The following is a 24,237-nucleotide window of genomic DNA, read 5'->3' as shown; positions in this document are numbered from 1 at the left end:
TCCTCTCCTCCTCTGGGGTGTGCCCGGTTTCCCACCACCAGGAGCCAGGATCCAAATCCCTCTGTGATTTCCCTGGGGGTCCCTTGTCCAGGTGTCCTCCACCATTCCTCCACATCTAGCCTGTCCCTGACAGTGCGATAACTGCTTTTAAAAATGTAATGCTGATGGGGCCTATGATAAGCGTTCGGGGTCACAAATGGGTATGTGAACCTATTAACGGGCCCTTGGGTAAAAGAATATACACCTGGATGAAATTAGGAATATTTGTTTCTTTATTCAATTTATAATACATTGTGTGGCGAGTTCCTGCTCCCCGCCCCAGTGGAAATCATGACACATGACACAATTATTAAGGTTAATGGGCTAAAAAAGGCCACAACTTTATTGGTTACAGGTGATGAGCGGTATTGGCTTAGACATTGGTCCTAACCGACTATATCCGACTTCAGTCCGTCCGCTTGAAGTCCAGGAAGGGTTAACCACCATTATAATAAATAATAATAATAAATTTTTATTTATACCCCTCCCTTCCCAGTTCAGGAAACCGGGCTCAGGGCAACTAACAACAAATTTAAAACACTTAATTGATGCTACCAAGAAAACAGCATTAAATAGGGTATAAAGCGTAAATAACAATAAAATCAAAAATCAATTTAGGGGGGGAATTCATCCAATAAATATTAGATGATCACCAGGGCTAGCTGGCTAAATTAGTCCCAGTTGGGCCAGCGAGGAGACCAGGGGAGACCCAGCTGTGGGATCCCAGAGCGGGCAATCTTCACAAAAAAGGGAGGGGGAGGGAGGAAGGGGAACAAAAGATCAGGCCAGGTTCAAATTGAAAGCCAGGTGGAATAGTTCTGTCTTACTGTCTTAGAGGGAGTCCTGCTGATGCACATCAAATAGGAGCTCCCCCAGAGTCACTGATAGGGGGCGTGCCTTAGATCCTCACCTCCCTAGGCTTCGGGCAGGGCCACGTCCCCTGGAATCCTTTATCGGACTACCCTTCAATATGTGGGGCAGGTGATGGCGCTTCCTCCCCTCTTCCAACTACAGAATTATACCAATGCCTAACCGCCAATACCCAAAAAGTTGTGACAATTTGCTATGAGCTAAGTGAAAACCAAGTGGCTGATGCCAATTTGCCAAGTAGAAAAATTCCTACCAGGCCCCACAACGGAGACCAACCAAGATCCATAGCAAGGTGAAAGGCAAAACCTATAGGGTGGGAAAACAGAACAGCTGAGGAGCGGCAAAGAGGGAGATCCCCGGCCACATCCTTCCTTAAATAGGGCAGGCCACGCCCCCAGAACCAGCCGCTTGGCTGGCCAGGGGGTGACACGGCTGGGAATCCCCCCAATCACGCGGGGGCTGGGCTCCAGCCTCCGCACGCATGGTGGGGCCATGACGCCTGCAACCCCACCTCCTTGGAAGGGTGGAAGTGGCTTTCGTTCGCCCAGAGGAGTCCTGGGCAGCAGAAAGCTGTCAACGTTCCCCTTTTTTTAAGGGAAATTCCCTTAATCCGAATAGGATTCCTCACAAGAAAAGGGAAAAGTTGACAGCTATGGCGGAAACATAACCATCAGCGGCAACATTTAAATATTCTAAATATTCTAAAACCAGTTTAAAACATGTAGATATGAAAGGGGCAATTCAGCTGTCAGGAAGCCCATCTCTGCAGCCCACCCACCTCCTCTCTGTGTGCAGAAATAGCCCCCCTCCCCTCGGGAACCTAGTAAGGAACAGCACAGAGCTTATAGGGTTGTGGCACCATGGCCAATCCTCCAGTTATAGGCTTGATGCTGACGCTCTTCACTCCTTCTGGAAGCTGCAATTTAAAAACCCGCAGAAGTTTGGTGAAGACAATGAAGAGTTCGGTCCGCGCCAAGCGCTCCCCCACACAAATGCGATGCCCTGCATGGAGAGGAACATTGAGATCCAGGTTAGTTAGTCAGTCTTGCGTATTCCTTGCTGACCAGGAAAAGGTGACACTATTCCATAAGGCTCACACAGCCATTGAATGACACACACACAATGCAACATACATTGTGGGGCATCTGCGGGCATTTTTCTGGGCTGGGGTGGGAGAGAGGGCACACTTACCTACTGCAAAGGGCATGAAGGCTTCCTTGCAGAAGAATTTTCCATCTTTGTCCAGGAAGTGATTTGGGTTGAACTGATGAGGCGTCTCCCAGTGGTCAGGGTCATACAAGACAGAAGCTACATCAGGGATGATGACGGTGCCCTGCAAAACCATTAAGTAATGATTATAATCAACTCCTCAGTTCCAATGGATCCACATATGGACAGATCAAAGTAAGCTCCTGGACAGATCTGCTTTGGGTGATTTCCTCCCCTCTCTTGCTGCTGTGGGTGTCAAGAGAAAGGGGTGGGTATTTCCTCCTGCTGGACAGATGATAAGAAATCAGAGTGGGAATGGAATCTTAAGTACAGTGGTACCTTACTTGTTGAACTTAATCCATTCTGGGGTCCGTTTGACTCCCAAAACCACTCAAAAACCAAGGCGCTGCTTCCGCTTGGCTTCAGGAGCTTCCTGCACTCAATCGGAAGCCGCGTCGGATGTTCGGCTTCCTAAAAACGTTCGCAAACCGTAACACTCACTTCCGGGTTTGCGGCATTTGGGAGTCGATTTGTTTGGCCATTCAACAACCAAGGTACCACTGTACTTCTGTATGATATTTGCATAACTCAAATACGTTGGGTGGTATTTTACTGAGGTTTTGCTCATTTGCCTGCTGAAATTAATGAACACGACCAAGTTAGGTCCGTAAATTTCAATGGGTATACTTAGTGCTAGGGACGCGGGTGGCGCTGTGGGTAAAACCTCAGTGCCTAGGACTTGCTGATCGTAAGGTCGGCGGTTCGAATCCCCGCAGTGGGGTGAGCTCCCGTCGTTCGGTCCCAGCTCCTGCCCACCTAGCAGTTCGAAAGCACCCTTAAGTGCAAGTAGATAAATAGGTACCGCTTTATAGCGGGAAGGTAAATGGCATTTCTGTGTGCGGCACTGGTGCTGGCTCGCCAGTTGCAGCTTCATCACGCTGGCCACATGACCCGGAAGTGTCTTCAGACGGCACCGGCTTCCGGCCTCTTGAGCAAGATGAGCACGCAACCCTAGAGTCGGTCACAACTGGCCCGTACGGGCGGGCAGGGGTACCTTTACCTTACTTAGTGCTAAGGCCACTCTGAAGCAGAGTTGGGAACCTGTGGCCCTCCAGATGGTCTGACTTAATATAAGGTGGTTCCCCGCGTTCCATGGGAATTTAAGGTATAACAGAAGGAGGAGAATCGGTATACCTTTTTAAGACGATAGCCTTGCAGGGTTATGTCTGTTGTGCATTCTCTGAAGGACCCAACCAGCAGGACATTGCAGAGGCGCTGGACCTCATGAATGACGGCATTGGTGTACGGCAACCTCTTCCGATCCTCGTAACAGACCTCTTTGGAAGGATCCAGAACTGCATGTAGCTCCTCCCGGACTTTTTCTGGTGAAATATACACACGTATGCATACAAATCACCATGTCATATCAGATTAGCAGAGGAACCTCTGGCAGTCCTTAGGATAAATTTATATTTGATTCAATCCATGCCAGGACTAGGAAACCCCAAAGATCACACTGCCTTCCGTGAAACTTTTGGGGGGGGGCATATCCTAGCTGGGGGGGGGGGTGGAGGCAGAAGCAAAAGTGCATGGAGCAATGATGGAAAATTTCACTTTTGTGCAGCAGGCTACCGTATTTTTCGCCCTATAGGACGCACTTTTTCCCCTCCAAAAATGAAGGGGAAATCTGGGTGCGTCCTATGGTGCGAATGCAGGCTTTTGCTGAAGCTTGGAGAGGTAGAGGGGTCGGTGCGCACCGACCCCTCTCGCTCTCCAGGCTTCAGGAACACATCCGCAGCCTAGGCAGCCCTGCGGGAGGGGCGCCCTGAAGCAGAACGCCCCTCGCGCCGGGCAGACATCAGCCAGCCCCACAAGCTCAGGGGACAGCAGGGAGGCGCAGCGCCGCCATCCCGCTGTTCCTTGACCTGGTTCGGTTTCCCCGACCTGCTTTTGGGGGGGAAATAAAGGGGAAAAATTTTTCCTTTATTTCCCCCCCAAAAAACTAGGTGCATCCTATGGGACGGAGCGTCCTATGGGACAAAAAATACGGTAGTTTCTGCACACATCCCCTGACGCCTCTCCGTCTTCCATCCAGGCAAGGAAGAAGCATGATCAGTCGGTGGCGTAGGGTGAGTTTCTGATGCCCAGAGCAGGCAGCGGCAGCAGCCAATCGTCAGCAGGTCTTGCCAAAGCAACCAATCACAAGCTCAGTCGCCACTGCCAATCTCCTGCTAGTTGTTGCCACCAATCGCCTGTCCCCCCTCTGCTATCCGTGTATTAGACGACCCACAATTTTTGCCTATTATTACTAAGGAAAATATATCGTCTTATAGACAGAAAAATACAGTATTTGCACTATGAAATGGAAGATGTGAGGGCTGTGACCAGGGGAGAGTTCTGAAGGCCAGGTAGGATTACCTGCAGAGCCACATCCAGCCCCAGGCTTGCAGTTCACCCACACTGACCAATTGGGTTAGTATGTTAAGGATAAACTAATGTTGATAGTTCAGAGGGAAATTCCCAAGTATCAAAAAGACTATTTATATATGCTACTACTATGGCCCGTGTCTTGTTAGTCCCAAAATGGAAAACGAGCGAGGTCCCAACCAAAGAAGAATGGCAACTTAAACTGATGGAATACGCGCAACTTGCAGATTTAACATATAGAATAAGCGAACAAGAAGAATATACATTTGAAGAAGACTGGAAGATGTTTACTGAATATATGGGTGAAAATTGTGTTCATTTAAAAACACTGGTAGCATTAACAGTGTCAATAAGTTTCGATGGATATAACAATGGTTTACTGAATGGTTTAGTTCATGTTGTAAAATATGCAGGGATGCCTGGTAAGCAAAACGAACCACGGAAAGAGAAGTAGGGAAGTCACTGATTTAAGGTTGTTTAAATGAATATTTTGAAATGCAATTAGAAAATTTTATTAAAATTATGCATGTGTGTGTTTGTGTGTGTGTAAAACGTTAAGCGAAAAGGTGGAGGTGGCATATGCGCTGGCGAATTAGGTGCATAGCAACCAGCTTTCAAAACCAACGCTTTGCTTCAGTGAAACAGGCTGCAAAGTCCTGCCCCCGCCTGTTCAGCCCGCTTGTGAATGTGCTCGTGCCGATCTTCCCACACGATGCTTTCTACTTACAAAACGTATCTGGACTTGTTACGGAGGCCTCACCTTGGATGTCTTGAAAGGCTAGCATGTAGAGGATAGCCCAGAGAAGGGTGACGGAGGTCGTCTCGGTCCCCGCTGCAAAGAAGTCGGTGATGACGTGGATCATGTTTTCCTCGTCAAATGTGCTGTTGGGGTCGTCTTTGCTCTGTTGGTGCCCAAAAGGTGAGAGTAAGGTTAAAGGGTTTAGTGGCGTTCCGTTCTTTGTGTGGCCCCTGGATAGGGTAGCGTTCTGAACTATGCCACAATACAGTGTGAAAAAAATGGCAGGTGGGCAGAGAGCAGAGCAGGAGTGGGGGAACATTTCAGCCGGTGGACCGACTTCCCGTCTAGGCCACCTTCTGAAGGACCATGGTAGGTGGGGCCAGAGACAACTCTCAGGACCCTTAACAAAATGCAGCCCCCAGAATTCTTTGAGAAAAGCCATGACTATGTGAGATGGCCTGGAAAGTGTGCAGAGGAGGGCAACTAAGATGATGATGATGATAAAAATTATTTATACCCTGCCCTCCCCAGCCAAGACCGGGCTCAGGGCGGCTAACACCTGATATAAAAACAAATTGATTGAAATACAACTTAAAAACAAGATTAAAATACAACATCAAAACATTAAAATATAGCCTCATTTCAATGGAAACTCAAACCAAAAACTTTGGCGGGGGGGGGTTGAAAATGTCAAGTCTTCAACAAGGCTAACTTTCCAGACTGGTCCTACGTGGGCCAGAAAAAAGCCAGGGAAGTCCCCAAATAGGAGTTCCATCACAGGAGGAGAAAGGAAAAGGAAAGGGGGAGGGGATCAGGCTGGTTCCAAGCCAAAGGCCAGATGGAACAACTCTGTCTTACAGGCCCTGCAGAAAGAAATCAGATCCCGCTGGGCCCTGGTCTCATGAGACAGAGCGTTCCACCAGTGCTGAAAAGGCCCTGGCTCTGGTTGAGGTTAATCTGACTTCCTTAGGGCCTGGGACCTCTAGGGTGTATGGACCTTAAGGTCCTCTGTGGGGCATACCGGGAGAGGCGGTCCCGTAGGTACGAGGGTCCTAGGCCATGAAGGGCTTTAAAGGTCAAAACCAGCACCTTAAATCTGACCCTGTACTCCATTGGGAGCCAGTGCAGCTGGAAAAGGATCTAGGAGCCAAGCCTTATGAAGAGCAGTTGAAGGAACTGAGTATGGAAAAGAGGAGACTGAGAAGAGATATGATAGCCATCTTCAAATGTTTTAGGGGCTGTCACAGGCTTGTTTTTTCCTGCTTCAGAGTGTAGGACTCGGAACAATGGCTTCAAGTTACAAGAAAGGCGATTCCGTCTAAGCATCAGGAAGAACTTCCTGTCAGTAAGGCTGGATCTACACTCACCTTTAAAAACGTTGCTAGAACGATATTAGAAAACACTGAGACAGTCCTGTTTGGTTTCGTTTTGCTTCCTTTCCACGAGGTCTGCCTAAGTTTATGATAGCTAGTTGCTCTGCAGAACCCTCTGGTGTCACATTTTAATAACACATTATTAACATTTAAAAAGAACGTCATATGGCTATGGTTATCAGAACCACTGCTTAACTCTTTTTTAGTGTTAAATGAGCTGTTTGACAGTGAAAACGTCTCCTTTAGGAGGTTGTGGACCCTCCTTCCTTGGAGGCTTTTAAGCAAAGGTTGGATAGCCATCTTTCATAGATGGTTTAGCTGCATTTCTTACATTGCAGGGGGCGGACCAGGTGATCCTCAGGGTCCCTTCCAACTCTTCGATTCTACGATTTACCAGCATTTCCACCATCTCTTCAGATGAGCTCCAGCTTCACAGAAGGCAGCCCCTTACCTTTTCAATCTGATTCAGATAGTAGTCAATTAAATCCTGTGGGTCAATTGGGTCCCTGGTCTTCTCGTGGCTTCTGATCTCGTCCCTTATAATTGCATGCCCTTTCGCCAAGCATTCGAATGCCTTCTGGTGAGGTCCCGGCACATGGCGCATCAGCCCAGGGAAAAGATCATATGCCTGGAGATGGAGATAAAGAGAAGACGATTGGTTATCTGCCCTCGCCGCGTTATTCATAGCTCTTTGAAGGGCACGCGCACATACCCTCTGATATTTTGAGTCCCAAAACCAGAAGGCACGTCTTCCTGCCCGTACTCCTGCACAAGTCACTGGACCCACGTGAGATCACGGAGCCCAAAAAATGCACTTCCCCCAGAGCTATGCTTGCACGGTGCGCCAAAGCATGCCTTTTTTGGGCTCCACACTGAGATCGGGCCACTTTTCGGGGTGAGAGCTCGGAGCAAAATTGCGTGAGATTGTGACACCCAAAATGGCTGCCCTGCCCTCACATGAGAAAACGGGATGCCCCATTTTTTCTGGGACAGTTGTGGGGCATGTGGGGGGGGGAGTAAGCAAAGGCTGCTTTCGTGAGTGTGTAATTATGGCTCACAAAAAGGATCTTGTATATGGAAAGGCTGGTCATTCCTTCAGGCTACTAAAGCTAATGGATAAATAAATAAATAAATAAATTCTGGGTCCTTGGGTAATATGCTTATGAGGGATAATTGCCTGAAACTACACTGCTACTTTTGGAATACTACTGCTCCCCGTCTCTCCTCAGATCCTCGCTTTCTTCTCCTTTCTCCCTTTTATCGTCTCTCTTCCTCTTTATGGTTGTTATTATTGCTCTTTGTGTATCAGAAAGTGAAAAAATAAAAACAGTTACAAAAAAAGAGAGAGAGATTATGGGCCTGGCATTGTCTTTGAAGCACCAACATTTTAATGAGGGATGCCAAGAAGACTAGCTTCACATAAAACTACCCATGGCTGCTAGTCAGTTCTGTCTTCACTGTTGGAGGCTGTGATGCTTCTGAAATGGCAGGTGCTGGAAGCCACAGCAGGGGAGAAGCCTCATGCACACACAAAAAGGGATGCTGGAATAGAGGGACCTTTGCCCTGATCCAGCAGGACTCTTCTGAGGTTCACCCCTTTCCCTTTTCATCCTCACAACAACCATGTGAGTTAGGTTAGACCAGGCATAGGCAAATTCGGCCCTCCAGATGTTTCGGGATTACAATTCCCATCATCCCTGACTACTGGTCCTGATAGCTAGGGATCATGGGAGTTGTAGGCCAAAAACTCCTGGAGGGCCAAGTTTGCCTATGCCTGGGTTAGGCTAAGAGACTGTGTCTAGCTAAATGTTGCCCAATGAATTTTGTGGTTGAATCCTGGTTTCTGAGGCCCTAGTTCAAAACCTTGCAGGATACTTCTGGGAGAAGAAAAAACTAAGGAGTAAACCCTACACAAATCCAGAGTGGCGTCCCTAAGACAGTTGGATGGCGCCTTGTTCGCCTCCTTCCAGCAATTCCTGCAGCCAAGATGGTGCCAAACACCTTGCTCTGCTTTCCTTTGGACCACCTCAGTGAGGACAAGAGTGGAGTCTTGTCCCCTGGGCAGCCCAGGACCTCCAGACACACTGCTCAGGCTAGCATCCCAGAGAAGTCACTTCAGTGCCTCTAACGCAACGGTTTGACTTAACCCCGAGAGGCATACTCCGTTGCCTCTCAAGACAGACCGATGCAATAACCCAGCTACCCTTCCGACACAGAACATTCACTTAATTTTGTTTTTCGAAATCTTTCGGAACACGCACAATTCGAAACGGGCTGGGCAAAAAGTGGAACATGAAATCGACAGCCTTGACCATTTCTTGGAAGACCTCGTCATCGTAGGAGAAGCGATGCCCGAACACCACGGACGAGATCACGTTGGAGACCGCAGGGAAGATGGCGAGAGCAGGGTTCATGGGCTTCCCTGAAAGGGCAGGTGTGATAAACTGTCGTCATTTAACATTCAGACCAACATTTAGACCTGCCTGATATGAAGCCAAACGTTTTCACCTGAGAGGCCAGGAGCAAATCTAGTAGGAGGGGGAGGGCTGGGTCTGCCGCGAAAAGTGGCTGCATTCATTATTGCTTTTGTGCCTGTCTTTCATTTCATTCTTTCCATGTATGATTTTGCCTGACTCAGGGCTGGGAAACTTTTGGCCTGCCACATGTTATTGTACTACAACTCCCATCATTCCTGGCCTTGGTCCATACTTGCTCAGGACGATGGGAGATGGAGTCACTTTCTGCATGTAGAAGCATCTCCTCCTGCCCATAGACTGTTCCTTGCCACATGCTAGAAGAGTGAGATTGAACCCAAAAGTGGCCTTCTCTTTGCAGACGATCCTGCACAAGAGCCAGACTAAATCCCTCGGGGCAAGTTAGGTATGATTGCACCAAGGTTCTTTTTGTGTGGTGTTTTTCCAGGGCACAAGAGCAAATAAACACATCAGTGAAACACTGCACAAAATCAGTCTCAACCCTGGAGCCCTGTCAAGAATCATCAACAGGGCAGGAGTTCAGAACGCCTCCTCCAGTCGGCTCCCCGTGGAGTCAGTGCCAAAGGCTCTATGCAAGGAGCAGGCAATAAGGTTGCTTTAGCAACAGCTGGCAGTCAAGTGGGGCCCTAAAGAGTCCTGCAGCCAAGCAATTGCCTCTAGCTCTGCCCTCTTGGAAGGAAGCTATTGCATTTAAAGAGGCTGTGCTCTGTTTTTTAGTTGTTGGTTCCAAAGGAGCCAGGGAGCCTCTGGTGGCAGCTACAGTGTCCTCCTGCATTGTGGGTGATTCTGGAGGGGAGAGGGAAAGGGCAGTCTCCATGTGGTTTCATGGATCATAGAACTGTAGAATTGGAAGGGGCCCTGAAGGTCACTGCAGATGCAGGAATCTCAACTAAAGCATTTATGAGCTGCATAAATTCCAGAGCTTCAACACACACATTCTAGGCATGCCTATGCTTTTCAGTCTTACACCCATGAGGCCTAGAAGCTTAAATAGTCACACTAGAAGAAACTGATCCTATAAATGCATTGGGCAGTTAAACCTTGCATTTCTGCATTGTTAGCCCCGACCAGAAGTGCTGATCAATTCACAAGCTTGAAACTGCACAGCATTCAGTCTACAGTGGTGCCCCGCAAGACGAATGCCTCGCAAGACGGAAAACTCGCTAGACGAAAGAGTTTTTCGTTTTGGAGGTGCTTCACAAGACGATTCTCCTATAGGCTTGCTTCGCAAAACGACAATGCCTTGCGAGTTCCTGCGGGGTCCCCCCCCCTTTTTCTAAGCCGCTAAGCCGCTTATCAGCTGATCCGATCAGCAGATAAGCCGCTAAAAGCTACTAATAGCGCTAATAGCGCTAATCCGCTAATCCGTCAATGGGCTTGCTTCGCAAGACGAAAAAACCGCTAGAAGAAGAGAATCACAGAACGGATTCTTTTCGTCTTGCGAGGCACCACTGTATATAATAATGGTGGTGTTTCTGACCTCTCTCGTTTCTAAATAGTTCGAGGAGATAGTTCGACTCCTGTTGAATGCGGTACTCCACGCCCTTCTTCCCCATGCCTAAATTCCGCAGGGTCGTCAGGCTAAAGCGCCTCTGCTGCTTCCAGATGTGGCCAGTTGCAAACAGGACTCCTGTAAAGCAGATCAGCAATACATTCTAGAAGCATTGGCGTGGGGTGGGGAGAAAGGCATCAAAGAACTGTATTGAAGGAATGGGTTTCCCAAACCCAAAACTGACTGTGCAGGCATTTTTAAACTGCACCAAAATCCCCATTTCTCCTTAGCTAAAATGCATAAACTTTAGCTGTTGAGCAAATGCAAAACAAGAACACAGCTCTCTCCTTATCAGTTTGACGGCAAGACTGGCCTTGACTTTACCAATAGAACAGACACAGACATATCTTATGTTCTGACCACAAATGACGCAGAGACCCAAGTATGGGACTAACGCCAGAGCATGTTCTCGGAAGTAGTGACCTCTTGCTCCAAGATAGGAGTAGGAACAGGAATATCCTTTTATGGTCAGGAGTGCAGGAAGGAAATCCCTTTTATGGTTGAGAGTACCAGAGCGGGAACATATGGGATGTCAACCTACGTATACAAGCTGACGTGGTTGGAAGGAGGGAGAGGGTGCCTGGAGGATATATATACTGCCTGAAACTTGTCATTTCTTTGGACTTGCTGTGGACTCACCACGCAAGTGCCTTCTGCTATCCGGAGAGCAGAATAAACTCTTTCTTTGAACCAACTCGGTGTCATTTTGACTTCCTTCCTCCTGTCACGGAGCAATGCAGACCCAATCGGTGAACTCCAATAAGGCTACATTTCTTGGTGCGTTGGCCGGGAATCCGCGTTCTCCGAGGACAGGACAAAGGACCGAGACGTCACTGCTAAGCGAACAGCTGGGTCAGCGTTGGTGGCTCCAAGCGCGCACCCTGCCATTTCTAGGGGGAGCCCCCACGCCGTACCTGAGTGGAGACGCAGCAGAGACGGGAGAAAGAGACAGCAGCTGCACGGGGAAAAGGGTGCCCAAGGGAAGGGTAAGGTAGGCTCCACAGCTTGTTTGTGGGAGTCAGGGGTTTGATCAGCCCCGCCCAGTAGGAGCAGTAAAGTGCCGCTGGGTTCAACCAGTAGAGAGCAGTAGTGTGCCGCTGGTTTGCCGGTAGAAGAGCAGTAAAGTGCCACCGGCTTTGGGAAGTTTATGGGTAAAGGGGATTGGGGATGTGTATGGGGTTTGTATGTATGTGTATTTATTTGCGTATGGGGACACTCCAGTGAATGTTTTGAGTGGATGAGGCGTTGGGGCTCAGAGGCACTGACGAAGCGAAGTGTGGTCCTTGTAAGGTGCGGTTCCTAGCAACGCGAGTCCGTCTAGGCCACTAACAGGACGCGGAGAAAGGTGACTGGGTGAGAAACAACTCTAGGTGGATGGAGTGTCTCAGGGCTATGGGGGGAAAAAAACAAAACAAAACAAACAGCAAACCAACCCCTTTGCAGTGTTTGTTCTTTTTGGACAATTGGAAATGTCAAGCTAAAGGGGAAAAAAACCCTTTAAGCTCCTTTCTGTATTCTGGCAGTGACCAGCATAGGTGCGTCCAGTTGGCTTGTATTGTATTGCCAACACGTGGGGTCCGGGGGGGAAAAAAAGATATGTGCTCTGCAGAGGAGCGCCAGGAATAGAACCCTGCATGAAGGGGTTCTCAATTCGGCCACATTCACTGTGCTGCATGTTAGGGGATTGGGAAACAGACCTTAAAACACCTAGAATCTTGCACAGTACAAGTATAAAAAGGGATTATTTGGTCTTTAACACTAAAAGTGACATGAGTTGCTCATGAGGTCAAATTTTATATTTTCATGTTAAAGGTGGGAAGGTTTCAATTACTAATACAATCATGTAATCATGTACTGGTTTCAGAATTTGAGTGTCATCAATTCACTGTGCTTTGAGCTACCTGGTATCTTAATATTTTTGTTAAAAGTTTGTTTCTTATTGACTCTGTTGCATAGGTACCCTGGGTGATTTAGAAACCACTTGTTAAATGTTGATCAAAAGTAAAAAATGTACAAATGTATGGGAAAAGGTAGTGTTGTCAAAAGGGATGGGGTTTTAAATCCCATGTTCAGACAGATGAGAAGAGAAGTGAGAGGGTTACGGGGGACAAAGCAGTAAATCATCCCCCTTGCAGTGTCTGTGTTTAACACAGAAACAAAGACGCTATGCAGCCCTTGGTGGAGTCTGGAAACCAGGTTAAAATGGGGCCAAAGAACACATACCCTGAGTGTAAAAATTACAAAATTACTAAATATTGCATGGCATGCCAGCCCCCAGAGTATGAGCACGAGTACCTGTGTCATTTAAACATACGACCTCTTTTTGTTATCATAGAGGCGGTTCTGTAAATTTGACATACTTTTACAAGTAGCAGCAAAGGGAATTTGGAATATATTTGCAGACCTGCATTGTGTGCGTACCTCATGAGTCTTTTCAAGATTGCATCTTGCTAACTGTGATTGTATGATGAATCTGTTTCCAAAGACCCCCGTTAACACCTAAAAGCCACCTCTCAGACGCAGCACAAGGTGGAGGAGGAAACACAGGACAGTATGTGCTTTAATTATAATTTGCAGCTTTTAAAACTTAAAGGGGTGTGCAAGTTAGATTTTATTACAGATCTCAGCTCAGTTTAAAATAAGGATGAGCACACTATTTGATATCAAAATTGGTTTTTGCACTACCTTTCTTCTGATATATTTTTGAAATGTGTATAATTTTTATTTGTAAAAGGGATGAACAATTGTGTCCCAAATGGTATGCAGAAGGTGAAGTAGTGGTCTGGGCTGCAGAAGGTAGAGGGAAGTAGAAAAGAAGGTGGGAGGTGGAGAGAGGAGAGAAGTGAGAATGTTGGAACAGGAGAAAAGTTGGGTAATGGGCTGTAAAGACGGTTGAGTGTTTATGCTGATGAGTATTAATGAAAGTAATATATTGATGCTATTATTGAGAGAGTTTACTAAATATAGTAAAAGCTGAATTGCAAAAAGGCTGTGTGTGACCAGCGACACACTTAGTCAAAGTCTTGCATGTGCTGTTAAAATGCACTCAGATTATTGGTTGAGGTTTTCATGAGTAAAAACCAGCTTTTAAAGAATTCTGAATTAAGAATTAAGAATCCATAAATTAACAGCAAGAGTAGGGACCTGGAATATTGTTTGTGCTCTTTTTAGTATGTCCCTCCCATGAAAGATACTCACTGGACATCTATTAATTGAAAATTGAGATGGCTCTGAGTGTACATGCCAGGAGAGGTCTTAGGCAAAATAATTTTTATTTCCCTGTTTACATTAGGCTGTGGAAAGTGTTCCAAAACAAACATCTTATATGAGAAAGGGAGATATTGAAGCTCTTTGTGTTGATTGAACCTCCAAAGTTGTCAAATGCATTAGTGACAGCAGAATCAAGATGTTGATAGACAAATACCTCAATGCTTATTGATACAATTACCCCCCCCCCACTAGAGGACTAGTGGGTAGATCCAACCCAATATTTGTGTGTTAATAATGTCTACAGCTTCAAGAGAAAACAAAAGCTCTATTAGAGGCTCTTTCCTTCAACTATACAATCTTGCAGGAAGTGCAGAGAAAGTGGAACTTGGGTTTTCAAACCAAAATGCTAAGTAAAACAGAATGATGTGAACACTGGCCCAACTGAATGCATGAATGTGTGAATCCATTTAGGAAGAGTGTTGGGGTGAAATAGCAAATGTGTGTATTGGGAAACTGGGACCTTAATTCATAAAGCAAATAACACCAAGCAAGCTTTGTCCTTCAGCAGAATACACTTAAGATCAGTGTACACAAAGCTACAGTGATATACAAAAGCTACAGAGCTTTTTTCTAGTGTAGGATTTGTTTACATCCTCTGTAGCATACGCAAGCAGGACCAAAAATGCAGGAAGAATCAGATGCCACATTTTGAAGTAGGTGAAGGCCCCACTGCCTGTATTCGTTCGTTTGTGGTGTGTGCCTTTCTTTGTGGTTTCAGATATGAAAGTTATCAGGCACTACTTCTTATCAGGGCTGCTGATGTCATATGCTTTCGTAGCCTTCTCCGACATGGTGGTGTTCCCTAAAATGTTCCTAGTGCTCTAGGTCAGATATTTAGTTTCACATTATGAAAAAGAACAAGCAGGAACCTTTCCCCTAAACAGTGTCTTGCTTGGTACCTGCTCTCTCACCCCCCCCATCTGCTCTACATAGGATTGAATTAACTAGATATGCACACAAAAAAAGGTTGGTGTTAAAGAGTTGAATTGCACTCTGTCTCCTTCTGTGTGTGATATATACAGATGCAGGAATGAGTTTATATTTAGTCAGCATGAGTTGCTTATTCCTCCTGTTTAATATGAAGACTCTTTCTGACTGTCATGATATGTTTTCGTATAAGAAAATTCAGCCATACAGCAGGTAGCACTTAACTTATTGTTGTACCATAATTCTAACTGAATCACTGTCCCAAGTCAATTAAGTACGTGAATATGTATATCAAGATTAAATCATTTGCAGATAAATAATAGATAATAATAGGGAAAACTGGGAAGGGCTGTCCTACAGTTTATTCAAAAGGTCAATCAACTTCTAAATGCAGCCCAACAGAATCTGCAGAAAGAATTTAAAACAGAAGCATATCTTAAGAGGCAAAGGTAGGATAATCACGGTAATACGCTACCTTCCAAGAGGATCTCATTCTTTTGTGATTTAATCTCTGCTTGCAATTTGTGTGTGTGTATTCTACAATCACATTTAACCCTGGAGAAGAGAGCCAGCATCTGGTACATGTTTTTTTGTGTGTGAATGATTTCAGATGCCAGATCATCACCTGTGTCACCTTGTTAACATACTTCATATTTGTGTCAGTGTCAAAGAGAGAGAGAGAGAGAGAGAGAGAAAGAGGATGAGAAGGGGGAAATAATAATGATGATGATGATGATGTTGGGATTGAATAATTTAGAAAGGACTTAAGAAAAGGAGGTGAAGTGGACAAAAGGACAGTACAAAAGGGTGCTTCAGGATATAAGATCATATAGCGATAAAGTGGGTGTAGCGCCTTTGGTCCTGAGGGCAGCAGAGTACAGGGATAGGAACTGGCTGAAGAAACTGAAGGCATTAATGGGGTAATGGGGCCCTTTGGATGTCCAGCAGTCCTTTGTTGGGCTCAAATTGTCATTTTTGTGTGTGTATTGAATATATGCTATATGGTGATTTGTGGACCTAGTAGGTATCCAAAGCCATTTGCACATGGCGAAATATGTTTTCTATCAAGGTAATTTTATCAAGGTAATTGTTAGACCCTGATGATGACCAACCCATAGCCTATTTGTCTGAAAAATTAACCACTACGAAACAAGGTTTGCCTCCCTGCATGCGAACAGCAGTGACTGCTGCCACTCTGATTACAAAAGCTGACAAGTTCACCTTTGGACAGGAAACCACGTGCGTCACTCCTCACGCTGAGCCAGCATTGTTGGACATGAAAGGAACTTATTTTTCTATCTCCCTTTGCCAAGCACTGCTCATGCACCCGCAGTTGCAGCTTCGAGTTACTGAGGTTCTTAACCCGGTTACGCCACCACCTATGGGAGAGAATGGGCCTCCAACACCTGACTGCATATATTCCAGCAGGCCTGATTTGAAGGATGAAGCAAACCCCAGGCAGTATCAGATTGGACTGCTATGATTGATCTACACCAACCCCTTCGACTCACCCTACAGACGCCGCCTCACGCTTCTCCTCACCGCATCGGCTCGGCGCCCACCAGACAACCGCCCTGCTGGTGCCACTTACGCACGGCAAAAGAAGAATCCAGCGTGGACTAAAAGAGGACATTTTCTTTTCTTTCCCTTTGAATATATAGCTTTGTATATAGCTTTGTGGGAGGTACCCCAGGTATTAGAAGAAGGAAGGTATTAGGAAATAGATATATATCCCTGTGAACAAATGATGCAGGTAGGGCTGAGGGGGAACATGGTTTTGGCCAGGATGGTAGTCTTCTGATTTCTGGCCATCGCCGCGCCCACACAACTTAAGGTAACCCAGCGGCTAATGAGAGAATGGGGTGCCCGCAACACGCAGAAATGGAAGCCTATTCTGCAAACCGAACCAATTGCACGGTCTGCACTCTGGGACCAACAGATGCTTTGGAAGGAATACCAATCCTCCCTGTGCCTTGGAATGAGTCCTCAGTTACGGCCCCGATTTTGGGTTCCGCCGGATTTTGGGCTGCGTTAAATTTGACAGAAGGAGCCTGTGGCTTTAACATCTCTGACCATGGTGTAGCTATTCGGCACCTGGCAACAGAGAGAAGGTAGCCCATGTTCCTGTCCCAACCTGGAACGGATGGGACATGTCTTGGTTGACTCAGTGGCTTCTGAACCTTGGGTGGCTTAGAGGACTTGTAATGATGTTAATGGACTAATCTTGCTTCTTTTCTGCTCCTGTATACCCTGCTTAACACAATGCCTGCAAAATATGATGCATAAAATGATGTTACAAATGATTCGGCCCCAGATTACAGCAGTGACACGAGAATACCAGCCAGTACCTTGGGACGAGCCGAAAGGCTGTCCAAAAGAAGAGGAGGGAATGAAGGAATGGGTTTCCCAAACCCAAAACTGACTGTGCAGGCATTTTTAAACTGCACCAAAATCCCCATTTCTCCTTAGCTAAAATGCATAAACTTTAGCTGTTGAGCAAATGCAAAACAAGAACACAGCTCTCTCCTTATCAGTTTGACGGCAAGACTGGCCTTGACTTTACCAATAGAACAGACACAGACATATCTTATGTTCTGACCACAAATGACGCAGAGACCCAAGTATGGGACTAACGCCAGAGCATGTTCTCGGAAGTAGTGACCTCTTGCTCCAAGATAGGAGTAGGAACAGGAATATCCTTTTATGGTCAGGAGTGCAGGAAGGAAATCCCTTTTATGGTTGAGAGTACCAGAGCGGGAACATATGGGATGTCAACCTACGTATACAAGCTGACGTGGTTGGAAGGAGGGAGAGGGTGCCTGGAGGATATATATACTGCCTGAAACTTGTCATTTCTTTGGACTTGCTGTGGACTCACCACGCAAGTGCCTTCTGCTATCCGGAGAGCAGAATAAACTCTTTCTTTGAACCAACTCGGTGTCATTTTGACTTCCTTCCTCCTGTCACGGAGCAATGCAGACCCAATCGGTGAACTCCAATAAGGCTACAGTATATGGTATGCCTTACGGGGGGAAAGTTTGTATGTTTTTAGCTGCTGGTATTTTATCTGGATTGCTTTAAATTGTGTGAGCTGCCTTGAGCCCTGGTCCAGGAAAAGGCAGGATATAAACAACAACAACAACAACAACAGCCTGGATAAGCCAGAGATGGAACCTAGGATTTTCAATGGACAATCCAAGTGCTGTGCAATTGAGCTACAGACAATCCTTGACCCAACTCTAGTTGTGTGTTCATTATGCATAGCTGGCAGGGCAAAATGTGAAGGGAAGTGAAAGGCATATGTGCAGCTTATTCCTATTATTATTATTATTATTTATTTATTTATTTATTTATTTATTTATTTATTTATTTATTTATTTATTTTACATCCATACACAATTTTGGTACATGTACAGCCTTAAATAATTATACCATTAAATATGGATTTAAACTTGTATTTGTAGATGCTCTTTTCTTATAATTTCTAACTAAACAAAAATAAACCAAAGTAAAAAAATCCAATAAACTAAATTCCAATAAACTAAATTATATGAAAACAGACGTCATTTCCCGATGTAAGTTACCTTTACGACACTGAATGTACTTATACTTCTTACCTTAATCTTACTATAGTTTCTAGTACTTTCTTATAACATATCATACCGTTTTTCCGTGCTTAGTAGTATTTAATTTACACAAGGGTTATTCAAACACTGCCATAGATGTTATGTCATTGCTATATTTTTGTAGGTATTTCTTGAACATATCCCATTTTTGCGTGAATGATTGTTTTGCATTTCCCCTTAATCTATCTGTCAATTGAGCCAATTCTACATAGTCTAATAACTTGTTCTGCCATTCCCTCACTGTTGGTACTGTTTCCCCTTTCCAGTTTGATGCAATTAATAACCGGGCAGTGGCTGTTGCATATAAAAAGATTTCTCTCATATTTTTTGGGATATCACTGCCTAAAATTCCAAGTAGAAATGCCTCTGGTGTGTGCAGCTCATTCCTATTGAGGAAGTATGGATGGATGCCATTTGGATCCACTGGGTATGAATTTTGATGGTGTGTGCGCTTGTATGTAGAAGCTCATCCACATTCTGCCATGGCTACTCGAATATCTGCCAGGAGCCACTCATGCACTGCGGATTTTTGAAGGGGTCAGTTACTGAGAACATTTGTGGGTGCCACAGGAGGTACTCGTGGGCACCCCAATGCCTGCAGGTGTCACAGCGGGGTCCTCTGGAGTAGCAGATTCTGAGCTAGGTGGACTCATATTTTTACTTTGTAGAAAATAGCATCCTATATCCCCACATCATATGCAAAAACAGGAGGGCCTGGAAATAGACTGATTTGTCCATTTCTGATTTGTCCATTTCAATATGCAGTGGTACCTCGGGTTACAGACACCTCGGGTTGCAGACGCTTCAGGTTACAGACTCCTCTAACCCAGAAATAGTACCTCGGGTTAAGAATTTTGCTTCAGGATGAGAACAGAAATCGCACCCTGGCGGCGTAGTGGCAGCGGGAGGCCTCATTAGCTAAAGCGGTACCTCAGGTTAAGAACGGTTTCAGGTTAAGAACGGTACCACTAGTTACGCAGGTTCGGCTTACCAAACACAATGCGTTCCCTGGAAATCATTTGTTAGGCAAGTGTTCGCATAATGAGTCCACAATTTCTCTTGATTCCTATGGGAACATTTCTAAATGGGGATTTGATTGATTACCCCCCTTCATGGTTTGTTCCTAGGAATTGCTGCAACCAACCCGCAAAAGAGAGACAAAGGGGAAATTGATTTGTCTGGATTCCCTCCATCCCTGCATGGTTTCTGCCTGAAATTTGCTGTTACCATCTAACGAAACACAAGCAAGCAATGAAGTAAGGAAGTGGGCAAACTCCGGCTGTTTGGATATCTGAATCTGTGGAGATCATAATTTTGTACGTTCAGATAAGTGAATTTTCACATGGCGAGTGGATCGACAGCGGAACCCGCATGTATTGGGAATTCAATTAACATTTTTGATGGGCATTGTTTTTTTCCTGTATGCCCCACCCCCCCGCCATTTGAGTGCATTTTGTTGCATTTGATCAAGGTAGAGCCCAGAAATCTCAACACTCTTAAACAGTAAGGAGGTTGACTTACCTTTTCCCTTCATTGTCTCAATCACGAAAGGGGTCATGGGCCGGCCCGTCATCTGTTCGGAATGCGTGATCAGCGCCTCTTTCACAGCATCGAACCCATTCAGGAGAATCATGGGTTTGTGTCCCACCCACATGGTGAAGATCCTCCCATAATCCTTTGATATCTGCAATTTAGACAAATAAAATAAAATAACTTTTCTTGCAATTATTTATTTAATTATTTTTTTTTTTTTGGAAACCACTTTGTAGGCAACTCTAGCAAAAGCAACTTCCTCCCAATATGCTTTGCTGCCTGAAATGAACAACAAGTTGGCACCTCCTTCCCGTTCCACATACTGTCAAAATGCAAACAGGCAGTAAATCACACAGTTCAGAGTTTGCTCTTTACAGTATTAGCAAAAGCACAATTTCCGCAGACTTGGCCGAGTGTCAGGCCTAATGGGCAGAGCAGCTCGTTCTCTGTGATCTTAACTCCATGAAAATCAGTTGCTGAGACTGAAAGTCCTCGGCTCCTTGCAGTCGTCTCTTTGCCAGTGCTTTCTCCAAGCAATCTGAAATTGTGCCTGTGTGAAGCCAACCTCTCCTCCGCCATTTTGATGCCTCATCTGGTTCTGGGAGTCAAGGGGGGCGGGGAGCTTGTCACAGTGGGGGGGGGGAGATACCCGCAACTCTTCACCAGGCTGATTCATCTCTGCCTCTTGGACTCTCCTGCTTCAGCTTCTGCCTCCAATTCTGGACTTCTCTCTGCCACCAACTCTCCCTGCTCACTAAGCCCTGTTACCTCCTCAGCTTCTGACACAGCTGCTGAAAGGGCTGTGTTCAGATCTTTGAAGGTATTTGCATGATTTCTAAGAAGCTTGAAAACCCTTAAAACAGCCAGGAAGGAAGGGGGAGGACAAGACATTTTGTGCTTTTAAATGGTCTCCAACTGGTCTTTTTCTTTCTTGACCTCCGCTGCAAAATGAATGAGTCATGTGTAGTTGTAGCTATGTTAATCTGTCTGGCATGAGCAAAAGACGGGAGAGGCGTTTGATTTATGCTCAACAAAGAATTTAATAATGCTTTATTATGCCTATGCCCCTTGACCAAGGACTTTATTTAAATTATCATTGGACTGGATCAGGAGTGTAAGGGAGCAACTCAGAGTAAGAAGATGAACAGCTGCCAATAAAATCTGGCAAGAGGCTGCATTTGTGAAAAGTTTTTGGTTTTTTAACTGCGCGCCGAGGAAAAACCCCAGAGTGGAATTTTAATGGCAGAGATTGGGCGTGTTGTCTGGGAGTTATTTATAGCAGCAGCCTATATGCAAGTTGGTGGACGGTGGAAGGTATGAGATCAAAGGAATGAAGTGTGATTTTGTAAACATAGAAGCGAAGCGAACAAAGGAGGATGGCAATTAACTCTCCCAGCACACCAGGTCTGAGAACAACATTTATGAAGGACTACTCACGTGAAATGGATTTTATATTTATGAAAATCAACAGAGGTGCAGCTGTAAGGAAACAAGAAGGCCAGCTGTGAGAATGGACTAACATCAAGAGAAGGATAAACAGGAGATTTAAGAAGAATGAAGTGGCTACATGAGGAAGAAATGGACATAAATTTGCAACAGGAGCAGGAAACCTGATTTTTTAATATAAGAAATTGTATTAAATTAATGCAGACTGATTTGTAATCATTTGGAAAACCGATAGAAAATAATAATAATGGAATTCTTCCTTGGCACACGGTTAAAAGCAAAATCTTTTCTCAAACTCGGCCTCTTGCCAAATCCATTCGGCAGCCGTTCATTCTTCTTGCTCTGTAAACATTAGGAAGAACTTCCTGACAGTGGAATTTGCTGCCAAGGAGTGTGGTGGAGTCTCCTACTTTGGAGGTCTTTAAGCAGAGGCTTGACAACCATATGTCAGGAGTGCTCTGATGGTGTTTCCTGCTTGGCAGGGGGTTGGACTCGATGGCCCTTGTGGTCTCTTCCAACTCTATGATTCTATGATTCTGTATTGCTCCCTCACACTCCTGTCTGAATCCAAAGGCAATTTTAAATAAAGTCCCTTCAACCTTGGCTGGGGGGGGGTAGTGTTGAGATTTGTGAGAAACTGCAGCTTTGAAGTGGACAATTAGTTAGTTGGCAAGAAGCCAAGTTAAGCAAGAGTACGTGAGAAAGTCTGGCTAAAAGTTTTCCCTTATAAACAGTATGACACGGCAGTTTGATGTTGAAGTTCAGAGGTTGGTGTGTAGAGTTTGAATCGAGTCTGTGTATATAGTAACTTGTACAAAGCTGTGCTATACTTGGTATATAATAAAAGCAAATACAAATTGTTACTGTTCAGCAAGTTATGTTCCTGAGATGTCATCCTGGACTACAGGGACTAAGCAGCAGGTAGCAGAGAGTTTTGGTGGAGATCCATCAACAGGTTACAATGCACAGGTCATGGTGTCCAAGTTGCGGAGTCCAGGTTGCGGAGCGTTGCTTGTTTGCCAGGTGCTAGCCAAGTTGTGGACGCAAGGGTCAGAAGTCTCCCAGATTCCTAGCAAAGGAGTTGGTGAGGACATACCGGTGGTGATCAGTGGCAGAGTGTCGTGGAGTCGATGCTAAGAGCTGATCGACAGCAGACCTGAGTCTACAGGATGGCTGGATGCCGACTTTCAAGTTCTGCCTTTCAAGTTGGCAGACACGGGCTTGAGTGGCACAGCAGGATGCAGTGAACTCATCCATAGAATCATGGACTTGTGGAATTGGAAGCATCTTCAAAGGTCATATTGTCCACCCCCACAAATATAACCATAAAACTGCCATCGTCCCTTACTTGATTTAAGAGCATCAAACATGAAAGAAAAGAACACGCTCAGAGTGTACTTCATGTTTCAGAGACAGAAACACCCCTCCCACTATATATAGGTCTCATGATTCTTACTGTCACTAAAGAAAACAATTATAGGTAAACTGTCTCATCTGGGCCTGGGTATTACTTATAATCGAGTACAAGAAGTATCAGCCACAGCAACAAGTGTATTATGTAAGCAATGTATGGGAAATGGTGTGTCCTGCCCAAATTGTTGTTTCTTCTTCTTCTTCTTCTTCTTCTTCTTCTTCTTCTTCTTCTTCTTCATTTTATTATTTATACCCTGCCCACCTTACTGGGTTGCCTCAGCCACTCTGGGCAGCTTCCAACACAGTATATAAACATAATAAAACATCAGTCACTAAAAACTTCCTGATACAAGAAGCATCGACAATTATTTGCTTGAGACTTCTAAATACATACCTTCTTGTGCATTTCATTTCATTTTTTCATTTCACTTTTAATTTGCATACTGCCTTTCTATATTGCTTTACACAAGTTGGTTTACAAGCAGAAGAAACCACAATTTATACAACGAAGGTGATACACCAGGGGTCGTTTAACTGGCCCATGGACACCCGCTGCCCGCTCAGGGACCCCTGCCGCCCACTCGGTCGACTCCTGTGCGCTGTTCTAACCCATCTTTATTTGTTACAAGTCTCCAAAGTATTCTGACCCCCTTCCCTTCTGCTGCTGCAATCTTAAATCAGTTTCATTTCAACAATATGGCAAATCACGCCAGCAAAAATAAATACCTTGGTGTATGTTTCCTGGTTGAGACACAAGTCCAAGCGCCACAGACCTCCAATGATGGGAAACGGAGTTGGCCCAGGTGGGTACTGCCGACTCAGCCATTGCAGTTTTAGGAACTGCACGATCAGGAGAGTTACAACGGCAATGGCAATGAGCCCGCTCACTCCCACCATTGCCCTGGTTGCTTTATCCCTCGGTTTTAGGATCAGCTTGTGCCTTTGAATGGTCTGGAAACATCTGCTTCCTTAGTGAGCTGCCTTCATCTTCAAGGCTGCCTGACAGTTTTTGTGAAGGCTGCCTCAGCTTCCTCATTTGTCACTGCATGGTGGCAATTAGATGATAAGGAGGTAATAATAGTCATGTTGAAATTGTAATCAATATAATGATTTAATAACAGGGTGAGGAGATGATGTGGAACAGGCCGTGCTGTTTCTTCACGACAAAGAGCCTCTCCCTGGTCTTGCAACGATTGCATTAAGGCCGTGCTGCAATAGCATCCAGCTAGAACTAGCTGTGTCAAATCATTCGGAGCAGGCATGCAGAACCTGTGGCCCTCCAGAGATTGTTGGACCACCTGGTGGAGTGTGACATCGG

General features: G+C 45.5%; 1 protein-coding gene across 1 annotated transcript; it reads right to left on the bottom strand.

Moving 5' to 3' along the window:
- Nucleotides 1–601: 601 nt before the first annotated feature.
- LOC310707298 (cytochrome P450 2J2-like) lies at nt 602–23,965 on the bottom strand. The gene is made up of 9 exons (XM_083504315.1): nt 23,646–23,965; nt 20,049–20,211; nt 10,633–10,782; nt 8,919–9,079; nt 7,109–7,285; nt 5,306–5,447; nt 3,313–3,500; nt 2,101–2,242; nt 602–1,911 (listed from the first exon to the last, which is right to left on the bottom strand). Exons 1-9 carry the CDS (start codon nt 23,814–23,816, stop codon nt 1,730–1,732), a joined length of 1,476 nt encoding a protein of 491 aa, XP_083360441.1. The 5' UTR covers nt 23,817–23,965; the 3' UTR covers nt 602–1,729.
- Between the last annotated feature and the right edge of the window lie 272 nt (nt 23,966–24,237).

The sequence above is a fragment of the Podarcis liolepis genome, assembly GCF_965112155.1.
Source record: "Podarcis liolepis genome assembly, chromosome: 5".
Taxonomy (NCBI): Eukaryota; Metazoa; Chordata; class Lepidosauria; order Squamata; family Lacertidae; genus Podarcis; species Podarcis liolepis.
Note: the sequence above shows the minus strand (reverse complement) of the source record. Positions and strands in the feature narration are given on the sequence as shown.

Coding starts and splice junctions, on each gene's coding strand:
- LOC310707298 (XM_083504315.1), bottom strand. CDS start 23,816: ATGGTGGGAGTGAGCGGGCTCATTGCCATTGCCGTTGTAACTCTCCTG. Junction 10,783..20,048: donor TGAGACAATGAAGGGAAAAG/GTAAGTCAACCT, acceptor TCTGCTTTACAG/GAGTCCTGTTTGCAACTGGC. Junction 2,243..3,312: donor AAGGCTATCGTCTTAAAAAG/GTATACCGATTC, acceptor ATGGTTTTGCAG/GGCACCGTCATCATCCCTGA.